This window comes from Sus scrofa, chromosome 10 (assembly GCF_054392235.1).
Source record: "Sus scrofa isolate SSC_HxYL_T2T_F1_AM1 chromosome 10, Sscrofa_HxYL_maternal_Yorkshire_Landrace_v2.0, whole genome shotgun sequence".
NCBI classification, from domain to species: Eukaryota; Metazoa; Chordata; class Mammalia; order Artiodactyla; family Suidae; genus Sus; species Sus scrofa.
The window spans coordinates 81136445-81154975 of NC_139392.1; the positions used below are offsets into that span (position 1 = coordinate 81136445).

General features: G+C 36.6%; 1 protein-coding gene across 1 annotated transcript in view; it reads right to left on the reverse strand.

Annotated features, from left to right (window-relative positions):
- PLXDC2 (plexin domain containing 2) overlaps nt 1-18531 on the reverse strand; it is a 416197-nt gene that overhangs the window by 195303 nt on the left and 202363 nt on the right. The window contains exon 3 of the mRNA XM_021064961.2: nt 13113-13259. Coding sequence (XP_020920620.2) covers nt 13113-13259 — 147 coding nt within the window. The remainder of the gene's footprint in view (nt 1-13112; nt 13260-18531) is intronic.

An 18531-nucleotide genomic window follows, 5' to 3' on the forward strand; every position in this document is an offset into this window, starting at 1 on the left:
GATAAATTAATTAGTCAATGCCTGAAAGACCTTTAAGACAGAAACCTCCTAATAAGATTAAGAATCTGGAGTGGGCACATTTATAATCCTAAAAGCAATTTAAAATGTCATCAATAAAAACTACCTTTGGTTTTAAGACAGTTTCTTATTTACAGTAATTAAGATACACTTTTCTGATTCCCTTAGGCTTTGTCATCCTTATAAGGTATACGCTTGATGAGAGCTGCTCATGGAAAAAAAATTCATAGTAACTAATCTTTTTGTAATTGCTGATCTCAGGAGTTCATGACAGCAAAGGGTCCAGAGACTATAGGCAGTATCCATTTTATTTAAAAATGAATTCATCAATTAATTATTAATTTCTGTACATATATTTTAATATTTTATTTTTAATTCATTCAAATAATTTCATGTTTGTTTCCTAAAGCTGTCAAATAGGTGGGATGATGACGATGATTAGCAAAGGAAGATGTGAGTTATTTTATTCAAAAACAGTTTAAAAACATAGGCCAAATAGGAGTTCCTGTTGTGGCTCAGTGGTTAACAAATCCGACTAGGAACCATGAGGTTGTGGGTTCGATCCCTGGCCGTGCTCAGTGGGTTAAGGATCCGGCGTTGCCATGAGCTGTGGTGTAGTTTGCAGATTCGGCTCGGATCCCACGTTGCTGTGGCTGTGGTGGAGGCTGGCAGCTATAGCTCCAATTAGACCCCTAGCCTGGGAACCTCCATATGCTGCAGGAGCGGCCCTAGGAAAGACAAAAAAAATAAAAAATAAAAACATAGGCCAAATAAATTGGAGTCATATAATTTTCAGTTTATTTATGCCAAATATTAACTTTGAGAGGAATTACAAATTTTAAGAAAAAAATTTTTGGTTTTATTTACATGGATATTTCTAGTGATACTTACTGGCTCTCATTTGATATACCTGAATAAATTATCGTATTTCCAGTAATATTTATACCTCTAATAAATAAAAATTATTGAAATACCATTCTTATTAAATAACTTTTTATAGATAACTATGAATAAATGTAATTCCATAATAGGGATGTGATATATTCTTCCCTGATGCACAAAACAATTTGACTTTCTTGAACCTGACAAAGGTCCACATAAAATTCATTCACCTATAGATGCTCAGAATAGACTATTACAGTCTTATTCCTTTGTTAACCATAAGATGCATATTTTACAATCTTCTTTTAGTGGAACTAGATAGAGCTTTATTTTAAAATTTTCAATGGTCCTTTCCTAATTTTTGAATGAAGTAGCATGGTTTTGGAGTCAGACAGACTTGAAATTACATCCTAGCTTTGGTACTAAGTAGTTGTATAATTTTGTAAATCATTTAACCTCTTTGAGGCATAGTTTGCTCATCTGTAATCACGAAATTTCTTTAAAGGGTTATTTTAGGGATCAAATGATCAAATGACACCTGGACCTTCAAAGCATCAAGTCAATGGTTAATATCATATTACGTACCTAAGAGTGTCTAGCATAGCAATAGTTCCTTAAAACTAGTTTCCTAAACATAGTTCCCTACTTGATTCCTAATAAATTGATGGAAATGATTTGGTATATGTCGCTTCTAAAGCCTATGTAGGCAAATTGCTTTTCAAATGAAATCATATCACAATTAGGCATTAGGTTCCTCAGCAATGCTGGACATCCTCATTTTTGTTATATTGAAAGGCTCATAACTAGAGTATTTATGGGTGATAGAAGAATGGAATTAGCATTTAATATATCAGACCTTATGCTAAGTATTTTGCCTGCATTTAGCAAGTATGAACACTAAAATTAGAAGGTGAAAGTATGACAATAGGATGTTTGTATGCAAAAAGTATCTCTCAAAAAGATACTTGATAATTACAAAAGGAAAAATAGTAAGTTTACAGTGAAGAGACAAAATCTGCAGAAATCACCTTATGCAGGTGACTGAAGTTAGTATCACCGGGGAATTCTTTTGTAGCTCAATGGGTTAAGGAGTTGGTATTGTCGCTGCAGCAGCTTGGGGTCACTGCTGTGCCTCAGGTTTGACCCCTAGCCTGGGAACTTCTAAATGCTGGGGTTACCCCCCCCCCAAAATTAACATCACCAGAAAGGAGGCATAGTGACATCACATTCATCCTGATGAGATGCATGACGAAAGACAAAGTACCATTCCCATGGTGTTCTTGCCCAAAATGGAGACACGTGATTAATCATGAAGTAGCAAAAGACAAACCCCAAATCAGGATCGCTGTACAAAATAACTGGACAACACTCTTCAAAATGTTAAGTTCCTTAAAGATAAAGGCGGAGAACCTGTTGTAGATTGAAGGAGACTAGGAGATTTGACAAATAAATGCAGTGTGGATCCTGGATTAGATTCTTGATTAAAAAAAAAAAGGATGATTTGGGGACAATTAGCAAAATGGAATAAGGCCTACAAACTAGTTAAGAGTATCACACCAACGTTAATTTCTTGGTATTGATTATTGTACCATAAGTATGTAAGGTGTTAATATTTGGGGAAGCTTGATGAAAGCTATATGGAAACTCAATAATTTTTAAGTCTGAAATTATTTCAAAAGAAAACGTTGCAAAAAAGGACAAGTAATAAATTCAAGCCATCAGAAGCAGTAGAGCCAGGATTTCAATACCAAAATGGCCTGACTCCAAAACTCTTGAGTCTTGGGGACTATATCATTCTATCTTCCTTCTTTTATACCAGGTGATTCTTTTCCTACCTCTTATCCATCCAAACTTCCATAACTGTGTCTTCTAGCTGGCACTCTTAGCATTGTCCGTGATTCATTTTTTGTTCTTGGTAGACATCGTTAAGTTTTCTTTAAAATATAATAATAATGAAAATAGCCAGAAAGCTTCCAGATGCCGGAGGCAAAAGCCACACAGGGAAAGAAAATCTGAGGAAGGAACAGAGCAGCCTCCCAAGAGTGTCACGCAGGGTGCAGCCGCGGTGAGGGCAGAGCACAACATGGTGGGGTCTTCGCGCCAGGTGATGGGCACGGCCTCAACGACTCTTCTGCGCATGTTTGAGGATCTGATGCTTCCATTTCTTATCCTCCAAGGATTGATCCAGGGGCCTGTCTTCTAAATCTACAGATTATTTATTTATTTGTTTATTTATTTATCCGAATCTCAATGGTAATGGCCTTTCACTGGTTTATTCACCTATTTAACAAATATATTCACTTATAAAAGTAACATAAACTGAAAGAGTAGCATGGTATAAAGGAGTACGTACACATGTACGTATGTACAGACCTAGATGGAAAAATGTAAATCAGTGTTTCCAAAATAAGCAACTACTTAAGAAAGAAAACGGACCACAGATAGGTGTTTACATGTGGGCAACAGCAATATAAGCTGCTGCTTCTTCCTCTTCTTCTTTTTATTTATTTATTTTTTTCAGGCTGTACCTTTAGCATAGAGAAGTAAGTTCCCAGGCTAGGGGGTGAATCAGAGCTGCAGCTTCTAGCCTATACCACAGCCACAGCAACGGCAGATTCAAGCCACATCTGTGTGTATGCCGCAGCTTGTGGCAACCCTGGATCCTTAACCCACTGAGTGAGGCCAGGGATCAAACCCACATCCTCACAGAGAAAACTTTGGGTCCTTATCCTGCTGAGCCACAAGGGGAACTCCTGTACGCTCTTTGGATATAGCCTAAAGTGAGATCCTGCTTCTAGGCCGTAAATGAGCTGAGTATATTCCAGAATATAAAGTAGTTGCATTGGGCAGGATAATTTGAAACACTTCTGCCACATAGGATTTTTTATAAAATGGCATTTTAACCAACTCTCACACTCAGGAAAGGGTGAACAGGTCATGGGTCGTTAATCCAGTGACTGAAAACACTGGAAACCTAATTAAAAGATCAAAATGTTCATGGAAAGGGGCTAATCAATATGAAAATATGCAGACAAGGGAGTGGCTCCTTTTGGAAATAAAGTCCATCAATTGAATTGATTTTCGGAGCTAGAAATTCTAACTGCTTCAGCACTTTTTTCACAATAGAACTGAGAACTTAATTAACTCTGAATATTGAATGACACTCTGCATGGGACTACACATAAATTAAAACACAAAATGTAACCATTTTGCAGTTACCTGGTGCTTGCTCATAGGAACTTGAGATTAATTGAACTATCATCATATATTTTGACCTCTTACAGTACATGGTGCTCAGCAACACTTGGCTTATGGTAGCTTGCCTACATAGTGTGTCTTGAGAATTATTCAAATTCGTTATGTGACTATTTACCACTCAGGCAGGGTGCAGAGCATAAGACTGTTCAAGGGCAGAAGAGAGTAAAACAGGATTTCATAAAGAAGACCTTGCAGGGTGGGGGAGGGAGAACCAGAAGTCACTTGCAGATTTTTCATGCTCTAGAAGCCAAGTCGTGAATTCTGCCAGGCTTCTCAAACCTGAGTGTGCAGAGCAATCACTTAGGGCTCTTGGTAAAACACAGATTCTGATTCGATAGGTGCTGGGGGAAAGGGGCTAAAATTCTGCATTTCTAACAGGCTCCCAGGGCTACCGAGACAGCCCCAGGAACCCCACATGGAGCATCAAGGCTTTATGTCACAGAAATAGCCTATGAAATTCTAAAACAGTGCTGTTAGAAGATACTGGCGAGCATGAAATGAATGAAAAGGATAAACAGACTTGATTCTGGATACCATCATCTCACTTCACCTGGTAGCACCCATATGACCTGAAACGTCCTATTTTAAGACGTAAAGAAGTACTTCCCAGTCAAGCACCTTTAAACCAGTGATTTGCAAAACCTCTCTGCAGCCCCAGTACACATGAGAGCAATGACATTCTGGTTAGTTCCCTGACCAGTGATCCCTAAACAGGGCAGGGCAGGAAAACGATTCCTATGAATTTATCCTTTACAATTTGAAAAGGCCCTCCCCTGCCTCAGTGGACTATAACCTTCTTTCTTGCCAATGGAAAATGACTGTTTTAAAGTTAAAGTGTTTGCGCAATGATTAGTATCCATCCTAACAGACATCTGTTACACTGTGCCAGCAGCCCACGTCTCAAGCACTGTACAAATGTTAAATCATTTCATTCTAACGACAACCTCAGAAGGTAGGTATTGTTATCATTCCCCGTGTATAGCGCAGGAAAGTGATTAATAGAATAAATGAGAGACTTTGAGTCACGCGGCTTGTGGTTGGCAAAAGCTGGCGCTAACATCCAGGCAGCCTGTTTCTAAGTCCACATGTTTAAACAGTATATCAAGCTGCCCCTCAACTGACATTGAAACAGCAGGTAAAAAACACTGACCAGCTTAAATTGGCTTTGCTTCCTTAAAACAGGTTGTTGATGAATCCAACCTGGAGTTGTTTTACAGAGCCTGCACTGCACATGTGCAAGACAGGAACCTGTGTCTCCAGGCTGACTCTAGATCCAAAAATCTTTGGTTTAAGGAACTTAAAGGATAGAAATGTTGCTACTGAAGCCCTTTACAAAGTGAGAGGTCCTCGGTGAGGAAAATCCAGTTTCAGTGCAAAGGAGTTTGATGCTAGCCAAGCCAATCGGGTTCCAATTTGAAATTCCCCTAGCCCCTCAAATTGTGCCCCAGCCTTGGATCTGAGAGAAAAATCTGAGCCCTGCCTCATCTCCTCGCAATAAAGCTCTTTCCTTGCTCAAACACCCATCACAGCACTGGCTTCTATGTACATCTGGGCAGGGAGCACTTGCTTGGTAAAAATGTGTTAAAATTTGAAATTTGCTGCAGGCAAAGCTCATCAGAAAAGTGACTAAATAATTCAAAACTTGACTTCAGGGTGAAACGAAAATTTAGGCCAAGTCCAATTTTAACACTTCATCCTCCTCTGCTAACAGCTCTTAGAACAAAACAAAAACAAACTTTTTATTCAGAAGTAATTTCAAATTAAAGTTACAAGAATCATACAAAGAGCCCTCTACATGATTTATGCAGATTCACCAGTATTTAACATTTTGCTATGGTTGCCAACTTCTGGATTTTTCCAAAGCTAAGTAAATCGATGCCTCTCGAAGCAGCTTTCAGGAGCTGTTCCCTTAAGACCCGTGCCTCTGCAGTTTGCCCTGCAGGTGCCTAAACTCAGCCCATTTATCAGGAGTGAAACCCACTTGGCATTTCTTCTCAGATAAGTGGCTGCATGACAAGAAGTTCCTGGCAATTTATCGTTAATTGAGAGTGGCTAACGGTGTTCTCCTTCTGGTCTCACTGACACTGGAACAGAGCATCCGCAGTGAAGAAAGGAAGAGCTACCCACTTGCTGGGGCTGGAATTCCAGGCACAGCAGAAGTTCTGATGGGAAGCCAGTTAATAAACAAGCCATGTGAGATCTTGACTATTTTGCCTAATCAGCCACCACATAAGTCACAGGCAATAATTTAGCAAGAAGAAACAGACAAAAATAAAGATATTAAAAATAGGTCTGTTATAAGTGATATCATATGGTATTTGCCTTTGTCTTTCTGGCTCATTTCACTCAGTATGAGATTCTCTAGTTCCATCCATGTTGTTGCAAATGGCATTATGTCATCCTTTTTTATGGCTGAGTAGTATTCCATTGTGTATATATACCACATCTTCCGAATCCAATCATCTGCCGATGGACATTTGGGTTGTTTCCATGTCCTGGCTATTGTGAATAGTGCTGTAATGAACATGAGTTCCCGTCGTGGCGCAGTGGTTAACGAATCTGACTAGGAACCATGAGGTTGCGGGTTCGGTCCCTGCCCTTACTCAGTGGGTTAACGATCCGGCGTTGCCGTGAGCTGTGGTGTAGGTTGCAGACGTGGCTCGGATCCCGAGTTGCTGTGGCTCTGGCGTAGGCCGGTGGCTACTGCTCCGATTCAACCCCTAGTCTGGGAACCTCCATATGCCGCAGAAATAGCAAAAAAAAGACAAAAAAAAAATTAAAAATTTTGAAATGATACTAACATATTAACTTGTCCAGGAAATCTCGATCCCACATGTCTTGTCTTTTATCTTTTACAATTTGTTTTCACAAGAATTATGCCTACTTGCTTTTAATTGTATTCACTCTTAAGGAACATTATATTCCATCTACATTTTGCTAAATTTTCTGTCCTACAAAACATTTTCCTTGCAAGAGAGTCCTGTGAAAGCTTTATCATTTAATACCCTCAGGATGAGAATATATTTTGCACTCATGTTATCTAAAATTAACCCTTGTTAAGTCTTCATGGGGTCCTAGAAAGATCTCAGAACAGATGATCGAAAATAGGTTGGAAAAGAAAATCTAGGATGAAAGACAGGAGTAAATGGATTTATTTATTTCACCTGAGATGTGGTTGCATGGCTGCGGGGTCCCTTTTTAGCAACCCTTACCATGGTAAAAGATTAATGTGAAAACTTCCAAGAGGGTTACACAGAAACCTCAAGTATTTGCCTCACTTGTGACTTTAAAAGCTGACTAGATATTTCTCTATCTAGAATTATTTTACATTCATTATTGGTAACAGAGAATGTACAATTACCTCCTATGACTCTAACTTCATATAAAGAATGGAGAACTACTAAAGACACACTATGGAAAAATGAGATTAAATTGAACTGAAATAGGATGAACTCAAGTATGATTTTTTAAAATGAATAAAAATGAAAAAGTCTTGCTTTGAAAACCTAAGGTTTACAATATGTGTAAAAATTGAACGCTGTACTTCATAAGGCCACTATCTTCGAGAATTCTGAAATAATAGCTGGGGGATTTTTAACCTGTATTGTCAATGCCATCGGTGAGGAGGGACGAGATCTTTCTACGTCTGCTGGTAGGCAGAGGAGCTGAGCTCCTCTGCCCTCAAGTTCATGGTGTGGGATGGAACAAAGATGGCCTTTCTTTTCCATCAAAGGCCCTCACATAATACTTTCCTCAGGACAGAGAGAATTGTTCTCAAAATTGATAAAGGACTTCAGTATGATAATAGTGGCAAAAATGAATTAACTACCAAAATGAAGCTAGAGAGACTCATACAGACCCAACTCATCCCAGCCTGTTATTAAACAAGAGGAAAATCCTGCGAATGAAGACAAACAAGGCCAGGTTTCTGAACTGTGTATGTCTTACCTGACATGAAACAACTCAAAAGACAGAATGCAGCAAGTTTATTCGAAGGTCAAAAAGAAAAATAAATAAAGCAACTTATTGTGAGACACTGTGAACAGGACTCAGGCGAAAATGCGTGGTCTAGATGATAGCCTAATAGAGATGGAAAATTAAATTGCCTTCTGAGTTAATCTTTTAGAAAAATAAGCACTTATCAACAGATTTTCTGGTGAACAGAAAAAAATGAAATTGTGCAAAATGAGAAAACATTCACTAAAGTCACCACGGGCATCCAAATATAGTTTTCCCAGTATCAATATTATGCAAATGTAAGACCAATGGAAATGTTAGGTCAAATGATGTTGTTTTCTTGGGGAAAAAGAAAATACCTCAGAAAAACTAATTTTTGGTTTCTGTATATATTCAAGTAGTCTGAGGATGCCTATAGAACAGTCCAATTTTTAAAATTTAGAACAATCCACCATCAAAAGAAAATCATGGACTTGGAGAATAGACTTGTGGTTGCCAAGGGGGAGGGAGTGGGATGGATGGGGAGCTTGGGGTTAAATGATGTAGACTCTTGCCTTTGGAATGGATTAGCAATGAGATCCTGCTGTGTAGCACTGGGAACAATGTCTAACCACTTATGATGGAGCATGATAATGGGAGAAAAAAGAATGTATACATGTATGTGTAACTGGGTCACCATGCTGTACAGTAGAAAAAAGATATAATGCATTGGGGAAATTAAAAAAAAAATAAGAGTTTCATCAAAAACCTTATCTGTTCTACGACAGAGAGTTAGGGGAACACACCTCCATTTCATTTTGCTAGTATTTCTTATATCAAGAATCAATCTTCTTACCAACATATGGAAAGATAGTCTTGCTTTTTTTAAAGCTAGGGTGTGTTTGGCAAAAACACAGTGGCAATTCTGTGGCAAAAACTTAGAGAGATTCTATAGATATAAATATATAGACATACATCTCTCTATCTATAGAGAGACTCTTAGTGATTACTTGGGAATTACCTTATTTGGGGGTGACCATTTTTTTGTTGTAAAGAATTGGGACTCTCAAATAACAGTGCCTTACTATCTCACCGTTACTTGTGTTTTCAGCGTCCTTTAACATCTATTGCGTTTTTACGTTTTTTATGCTTGAAACTGCACCGCAGGGGAGTCAAAGCAGGCATTTTCCTCTTTGTTCCAGGTTATAAAATTGAGGTGCAGAGAGGCCAGAATCTGAGCAAATGAGTTTTGGAGCCAAGGTCTCATAACCTCTATGACCCAGACTCCTTCCCCTGGGACAGTGGTACTCCTCTGAAGTTGTGAATCAGAATTTTATAAACTATGGATTCAAAAGTCAAAATAATTCCACTTTGTCTGGTTGTTCAAACTGTATGCCCAGCAATAAATTAAATTATATGGATCTAAAAGTATAGAAGAAAATCTCGGAATTGTGGAATTTGAAGGTTCTCATAGAGGGAAAGAAAGAAGTATGGACTGGTTCCTACTCAGAAACTGCTGGATCTGTAACCTGATTAACTGTGGACTTTGAATAAGGAAGGAAAAAACCAGATAAGTACCAGTGTTTGAATGTAAAGTGACTGGTTGGTTCCTTGTCCTATGATGGCGACTTAAATTTTTCACTTTCCTTTATCTATGAAGACATGCTTTACCCTTTAATGTGTCCAGCTGCAAAACTAGGTTTCAATATCAGTTTTTACTGCAAATATGATTTAAGAAATGTTATTTAAACCAAAAGAACAATGGGGAGATTTAAATTAAAAAAGGACTACAGTGAGATCTGAAAGGACAGATCGAATTACCATACAGTGTAATCAAATTACCATATACATACATATATACATATATAACATAAACACTAATCCTTTCAGTTTAGAGTGTAAAAAGGAAAGAGAAATCAGTGTTTCCCACGTGAAAAATGTGAAGTAGGGGACCTGTAAGTTTGACTCTGCTCTGAAAGTGTGATGTTATTATGGATACGAGAAAAGGGAAAACTTACTCTATTTCCACATTCCTCCTTTTCTAGAATATTAATTTAAGATTCCAAATACTGTTCGGAGAACATTTATAACTGATGGCGATGAAGGGGAAAACATTTCTTTAAAAAATTATGTAGGGATAACCTGACCCCCTTGCTGTACAGTGGGAAAATTTAAAAAATTATAAAAAAAAAAATTATGTTTGCATGTCAGACACTCCTTCCTTTCCTCTGACCCATCCTGAGGAAGCTGGGAACCAGGAGGAAAGCTATATCCTCAGGAAATCCAGTTTTCTGCTCTTTCACATCAGTTCCTGTTTGTCCAGGGCTGGATTAGTTCACAACTGCCCTTGAGTTATCCCCTCAGCTGGGTCTTTCTATTCTCGCCCTTTTTTTTTTTTTTTTTTTTTTTGGTTTAATTTGTTGACGAGAAAGGAGGCCCCTGGGTATGCAAATTATATCATGTGTGATAAGATTTTAAAAACTCCCCTCTTCAAAGGGCTTCAACTTAAATCCTGTTTCCAGGCAAAGTACCAGAAAGGATTATGATGATTATGGTATCATGGAATCTAATCAATAAACTGGATCATTGTTTCTCATTTGCCATTTTTCCTGTGGTTAAGCCTCTCAATAATATCACAGGGGAGAGTAGCTGTGGCTGGGTGCCTGTGTGGAGAAGGGCAGGGGTGGGATGGGGGGAAGAGGGTATATGAGGGCATTACTGAGCCCCTGGTCATAACACTATCTTAACACCACAATTCTGTCATCATCTCCAAAACCTGGTTCGACTCCAAGGATGTCATAATAGAAAGGGAGCCCAGAGAACAAGGCAGGATTGGAAAGATGAAGTGGCCAAGTGAAGAAGTATTAAAACATGGGTCACTCTTTTCTACTTTTTTTTTTTTTTTTAAGGAGGACAACACCTTTAGTTTCATTTTAATCAAATCACAACTGTCTTTTCCAAATGTTGCAAAGTGCATCTACAATTTTCTATTATAAACCCACTTTTCAAAAGGTTTCCTTTGACATTACAGCAAGTCCCCCTTTTTTAAACAGAGGAATATTCCCAAATCCTTCCTTAAGTGAAAATAAGAGCCCCATTCCAGTAAATGGCAGTACATGAAATTACAGTAGAGCAGACACTTGAAAGGATCGCCAAGAAGGCAATTTAGAAATCTTCAAACTAATATTTAACAGGCAGACTTCTGAAAGAATGTAGAAAAATCTTATAAAATATTCTAGGAAGTATATTTCTAAGTTCTAAGGTATAAAACTTACTTGAATGCGTACAAGTCACAAATTTTTCCAATTAAAAAATGAACCAAGTAATATTATGAATTCTATTATTATAAATGAAGTTGTGTACCTGGTTGTGAGTGTGTGTGTGTGCATAAACTTCTTTCTCTGCCTACAGACATCACCTACAGCAGCTGACACCAGACCTGGGCCACTTTATGGTATCTCCATGTGGATACGCGATGTTCCAACTCTTACAAAGTATATTTACACTTTTACGCGCTGTAACATAGTGGGAAGACTGTCAAATATGATAAATTCCTGATAAACACGATCCTGATCTAGTCTTCCTCATCCTCTCTTCTTTTGAAGATCTGTTCTAAACCAGACAGCGCATCATTTCTGAATCGGTCACTTTCCATGAGACTGCTTGAATATGGATGGAAAGGAAAAGGGATGATGGAATTCGGCAAAGGGAGGTGACTACTTCATTTGCTTCTCAGCCTCAACGAATCATCATGGTGAATTAGAATTAATTTCCATTTGAACTGTGAGAAGTCAATCTCCTTACATAGGGAGGGAATCTGCATATACACAGTGAAGGCTGTTGGGCAAATTTTTTGATATTTTACATGTATCAAGTCACTGCCTCTTTAAAGAAGATCAGCCATTATGCTAGTAGTATTATCTTTGTATCGGTCATGGCAATAGCACTTGAAAGGTTAAAATAATTTTGTTTTCTCTTTAAGTCATGCTAAACTGAATAAGACATGGCTTCGTGGATAGTACGATCACCACTATAATCAATGGCAACAAAACTAAATAACTTTTAAAATGTTAAATCAGGCATCACCTTTGACAAACTGATTATCAAAGAACATTCTGAGAACCAAGTGTGATGACTTTTACACATGCATTTTGAATGGGGAATTGACTGCCTAGGTTAACACCTGAGTCACACCACTTACTAGAAGGAGACTCTTAGATAGGTTATTTGATTTTTCCAAGATTCAGTTCTCTTATCTGCAATACCTAGAGGGTAATAATATTTAAATCATAGAATTATTGTGAAGATTGAAAAGGCTAATCCATGCAAGCATTCAACCTGATGCATAAGAACAGGCTATCAGTGACTATGTAAGCTAAGGGAAGCCTATATTAATTCTCCTGTCACCTCAGTATATAGACGCAGAGGCTGTGTCTCAGAATAGCTACATTATTTATTGAATGAACCACCACTGGTAAATGATTCAAGCCTAGGCTTAAAATATTTTGGGAGGCTTCTAGATTTAATTATTTTCTTTTATATAAAACTTCTTCACTTAAATTCATAATTTAGTCTACATGTGTTATTTGAATCAGAAATGTTTCTGGTTAAATCTTTTTCAGACGATGAGTAATAAACTCATGTAAAATGGAAGATAGTAAATTAATGTGATTTTGTAAAATGTTCTCTAAATGCATGGATTATAAGAAGACTGAAAATCATCCAAGCTAAGTCTCAACTCTGAATTGACTATGCACTCATCATACTTACTGGAAAAAAATAATCATTAATTAAATTAATAAATTAATGGATTAATTAATGGCGGTGTCTCAAAAGAATTCTTTCTCATTTTCTATAACACTGTACTGCAATTATTAGTCTAAGCTGCAACTGCAGAACTAAATATACTTGATACAACTTGTTGTTGTATTATGATTACAACAACATTCATATGCTAATTAAAGCAAACATTTGTTCACCGCAGAAAAAAAAGAATCTCAAAATGTCAAAGCACTTACTGCAGCTTGCCGATGAGTATTGGACAATATTCCATGAATCTTCACTTTGTCCTTTTCCATTTGGTCTATGTTCACCCACAGATCCCGACTGGCAGAATCGGATGGACCATATATCCGAGATATATAGTAGTTATGATCTGTGTCCTCCTGGAAAATGGAGAATAATACACATCAATATAAGCAGTACGGATGGATTTTGAGGGTATTGTGCTAAGTGAAGTAAGTCAAACAGAGAAAGATAAATAGCATGTGATATCACTTACATGTGCATTATAAAAAAAGCCAAACTCATGGAAACAGCGATTAGAACGGTGGTTACCAAGGGTTTGAAGTCGGTGCAGTGGAAGATGTTGATCAAAGGGTGCAAACTTCCAGTTGTAAGAGGGTTAAGTTCTGGAATCTAATGCACAGCATATAGCAATACTGTAGTATATACTTGAGAGATGCTAAGAGAATAGATCTTAAATGTTCTCGCCGTGAGAATGAAAGGGTATCATGTGACATCAGGGAGATGTTAGCTCATGCTATGATGGTTAGCTTTTGCAATATATAAGTGTATCAAATCAACATGTTGTAGACCTTAAGATTACACAATGTTATATGTCAACTATATCTCAATAAAGGTAGAAAAAAAAGAAAATCATTTATTTCAGTGACTACTCAGTACTAACTAAATTTGCCTAAAGCATTCTAATTTCTACTTAGAATGTAAAAAAGTATATTTAACTTATGACTATGGCTTCTTGAAATCCCTCCATTTTATCACTTTATTTTGCTCTTTCCGTAAAGTTGTTTTAAAAAAAAAAAAATTCTTTACCCTAAAAATGAGAGTGTGTCAGAATTGTGGCAAGCAAAGATAGAGGCACTCATATGTGGTTGTTGCTATAAGCTTGTGCTGATATTTACTACTATTTAAAATAGCACCTCTCAGATGAATCTACTTCCACCATTTCTTTTCAGGAGAATTTACAATGAAATATTTAATGGATTTTTTCCTTCACATGAGTTACATTTTTGTAATACCTTTTTTTTGGTCCTAAGATCAAAAAATATTTTCCTTCCTTCTGACCCCTCATTTTAAAGGTAACACTTAAATCATTATATACTAAACTTATCTAATTTATACTTATGTACAGAGTTCCATTAAAAAGAAAAAAAGCCTTCAAAAAAAAAAATGAGATGTTCCTAAAAGTCATAAAAAAGAAACAAAAATGGAGTTCCCGTGGTGGCGCAGTGGTTAACGAATCCGACTAGGAACCATGAGGTTGCGGGTTCGATCCCTGTCCTTGCTCAGTGGGTTAACGATCCGGCGTTGCCGTGAGCTGTGGTGTAGGTTGCAGACGTGGCTCGGATCCCGTGTTGCTGTGGCTCTGGTGTAGGCCGGTGGCTACACCTCCAATTAGACCCCTAGCCTGGGAACCTCCATATGCCGCTGGAGCGGCCCAAGAAATAGCAAAAAAAGAAAAAAAAAAAAAAAGAAAGAAACAAAAATGATCCTGTTGAAATTGAAGTGTTAGTACTCTTTAAAATAGCCAAATAAATTAAGTATCCTCTAAGGAAAGTGAATTAGATTTTAAAAATATAAAACTAATAGGCCTCCTTAGAATAAACTCTCGTATAAACGAAACAGAGGCAAATGAATAGTCTGTGTACGATAGTCTTCTCTAAAACAGTAATGTTAGGGCTCTCTAACTGCTACTCAAACAAAAATGTCACTTTTGAAACTAGCATTTTCTGAAAACCTCAACTATAATTACTATTGAGTGACAACAAAGTCAAACTTCTCCTCCTTAAACTGGGATTGTATTAGGCTCTGCTTTCATTTAATGAGCCTAGAAATTGAGATAATACATTCTTTTCCTATAATTTGAGTTGTTGAATTTCTATTTTTATTTGAAGTCTCATTATTGATATCAACATAGTGTCTGCCACAAAACCTTTATATTTCACGTCTCTCACTCAATAAAGAGATTTAAATGTTTTAAAAGGTGATTTCACTGAGGAACACCCAGAAAAAGTTTGTTTTACCATGAAATGTAATTGTGCTTATCGATTTGAGGAGTCATTCAAAAGAACATAGTTAAAAACATTTACACATATATAAGGTTAATGTTTAGTGAACAGAGGTTCTAGGATGTGAATGTTAAAGTTTAGGATGGAATTTTGTCTAATGCTTTTATTATCTAAGCGCTAATTAAATAAACATAATTATTCTTGAAATCCAGTCCAAATGATAATCCCATGTATCTTTCCTCAAGCCATCAAGAGATATTTCTATATCTAGCTAGCTAGCTAGCTAGCTACGACTATCTAACAGAAAGGGATATTCTAAACAATATTCTAAATAGAACTTGCCTCATGACTAAAAGAAAAAATATGATCCCACATGTAAATTTTGAGAAATGTGATTAAATTGTTAACAGTAAATTTCTTAAAAAATAAAGACCCTAGGAAAACCTCCAATGGAATTCTAGGTATCACAAATAAATTACATGTATTCCCCAAGATGAAGGGTAAGAAAGGTCTGCAGAGAAAGAAGAAAAAAGGAGATACAAAGAAAGAAGTAGGAATAAGATTCTGTGAAACTCAAGAGAGCTTCTATCCTCATGGTTCTCCAGCTCTCCCTTCCAGAACAAGATGATACTGATTGCCTGGGTTCTACGAGGGTAACAGGCATTGTGGTTGTGTCTTCAGCTTCTTCCCATTGTCTGGTGCTTCACCACTGGAAGCTTTCAGCAGTGAGTACCCCTCTTTGAACTGGGCACAAGCCATTCTGCAAGTGTCATTCCGCTGGCAACGATGGTATTGGCATGACAAGCATATCACCTAAGAAGGATCTATTAGTGTGACATCCAGGAGATCAGGTAGAAAGGAGATAATTTCCCTGATTCTTATTGTCACCATTTTGCTACCAAGAGGAAACTCTGTTTGAAGATAAAACAAACATAGATATGGACAGAATCATAAATAATGCAAAGAAAAGGCTGGATCCCTGACCAAGTATATCTAAGTGTGCCAACTTTTGGGCTTGTTCAACCACATAAACGAACCATTAAATCTCTTCTATTTTCAAAACACCCTGAGCAAAAGTTATTATCAACCAAAAGAATGCTAACTGACAAACAAGTTTCCCTAACTTGCATGAAAAGAGACATAACTTAAGCAACACTGAAAAAGATAACCTTATAAATTTATAAGATTTATAGACCTGGATAAAAAGACATCTCCAGTTTGAAACTGGTATTCTAGCTAATCACACAGAAGTAATGACAACTTGTATCTAACCTGTATCAACTCTGAATAACAAACAATGATTCATTCACTTTTTCAATGAATGGTAAAATATTCAATACGCTTAAATTAAAAATATATTGGAGTTCCTGTCGTGGCTCAGTGGTTAACGAATCCGACTAGGAACCATGAGGTCTCGGGTTTGACCCGTGGCCTTGCTCAGTGGGTTAAGGATCCCGCGTTGCCTTGAACTGTTGTGTAGGTTGCAGACGCGGCTCGGATCCAGCGTTGCTGTGGCTCTGGCGTAGGCTGGTGGCTACAGCTCCTATTCGACCCCCCTAGCCTGGTAACCTCCATATGCCATGGGGGGGGCGGGGCTAGAAAAGGCAAAAAGACAAAAAAGAAAAAACTAATAAAATTAAAAATCTATTTTTTTTCTCCCTATTGTTGGTATTTTTATAATGGCAACACTGAGGTAAGAGATATAATCTTTAGGTAAATTATGTAATAGATTCTACATTGCAATTATACAGTTTCCGAATAGACATTTTCTTTAAAATTACAAATTTTCAGTATAAAATTCAGTATTTGTTGCAATTAATATATCAAAAATGACTTTGATATTTATCTTAACCCCTAAATCTTTGTAATTAATCAAGACACAGTCTTGAAGCTAACATAAAGAATGAGTATCATTATGCTAAACAATGGATTATCTTCAAAAATATACACTTTTGTAAATAATTAGTGATATGGCTATATGAACAAACATACACCTTCATATTCACTTAAATCAGAGCTTCTCAGAACAACACCACATCTTTGAAAATGCTGAAAGCTAAAACGTTTTGACTTCTTGCTGTTTGACTTCTATAGCCGAAGCTTGCCAAGTTGTCATGGCAACTTTTATTCAAAGAGGAAGACAATTTATTGTTTACCTAGGAATTTAGAGACAGAAGTTGTTAAATTCCTAGAGAGGTATTTGGCTCAGTTATTCAGGAAAGCCATAAAGTGGATATCTCCAAAATATGACATTTTAGCACTACTAAATTATTCAAACCACATCATGTACTTTATAAGAGTAATGGTACTTAAAGCTTTGTCAAAAGCCACTTCAGGCACAAAGATTTTCCTATTCTGTTCAAAAAGCAAACTATTTCTAACATCATAGAAAATAAAACAAAACACTACTGTGATATGCCTACTTGCCAATTCATTTAGGAAACCAACTGTTACTGAAAGGAGATGACACAGTAGGTAGCTATAAATCCTATAAATCCATGCTTCTCAAACATGTCTAGAAATGTGCAGTTATAAAAAGAGGACATACACAAAAAAAATACAGAGAAAAAGTCATCATAGCTGTAGCCTAACCATTCTGCAACAGTTTACACAATTCCTAACCTAAATGTTGTCTTCTTATCATAGGGGTTTTGTTGATTTCATGTTGGATAATTTTTATGGATGTCTCACATTGCCTTATGCAGTAATAGTACCTGAACTCTAAATTCATTTCATTAAGCATTTTTTTTTTAAATCAAGAATATATTGTATGAAAATCACTGTGGTGGTCATTTGAGATATATGTATGTATGAAGTTAATCAAAGTTCTTAGGTAAAGTTATTTGGTTATCTTTCAAAGGTAGTTTTATAATAAACAAAGAAATATCACAATTTGAATGGTTCTTGACAGGTGTTAATATATACCAAATATGTTACAGTCTTACGTAAGTGATTTCACAAAGGCCATATAGTACAGTTAAGGTAAAGTTATTTTAAAATATTACTTTGAGTACGTGAAACTCCTCAGACAAAGAGTAAAATAATAGTGATCTAAAAAAAATCACATTATAAAGAAACCGAAAGGACGTGATCAAATAACAAAAGGAGAAAAAGAGTGAGCTGGCAATATGCAGGAAGATAACAGAGATAAAATCATAAGTAATAACAAGAGCAGAATAAATGTGACTAGTTTATTCTGCTAATGACCAATCAGGACACAGAAAACAGTCTTGATAAATGTACACAAGAGGAAATGGAAAAGAATAATTAAGTATACATTTAAAATAGATTATCAAGTTACTTTAAAAACATATACATGTATTTATATTTAAAAAATAATTTGATATCTATTTTTTATATGTATTAAATATATATACACATACAGTTGGCTTAGACAAGTTTTTTT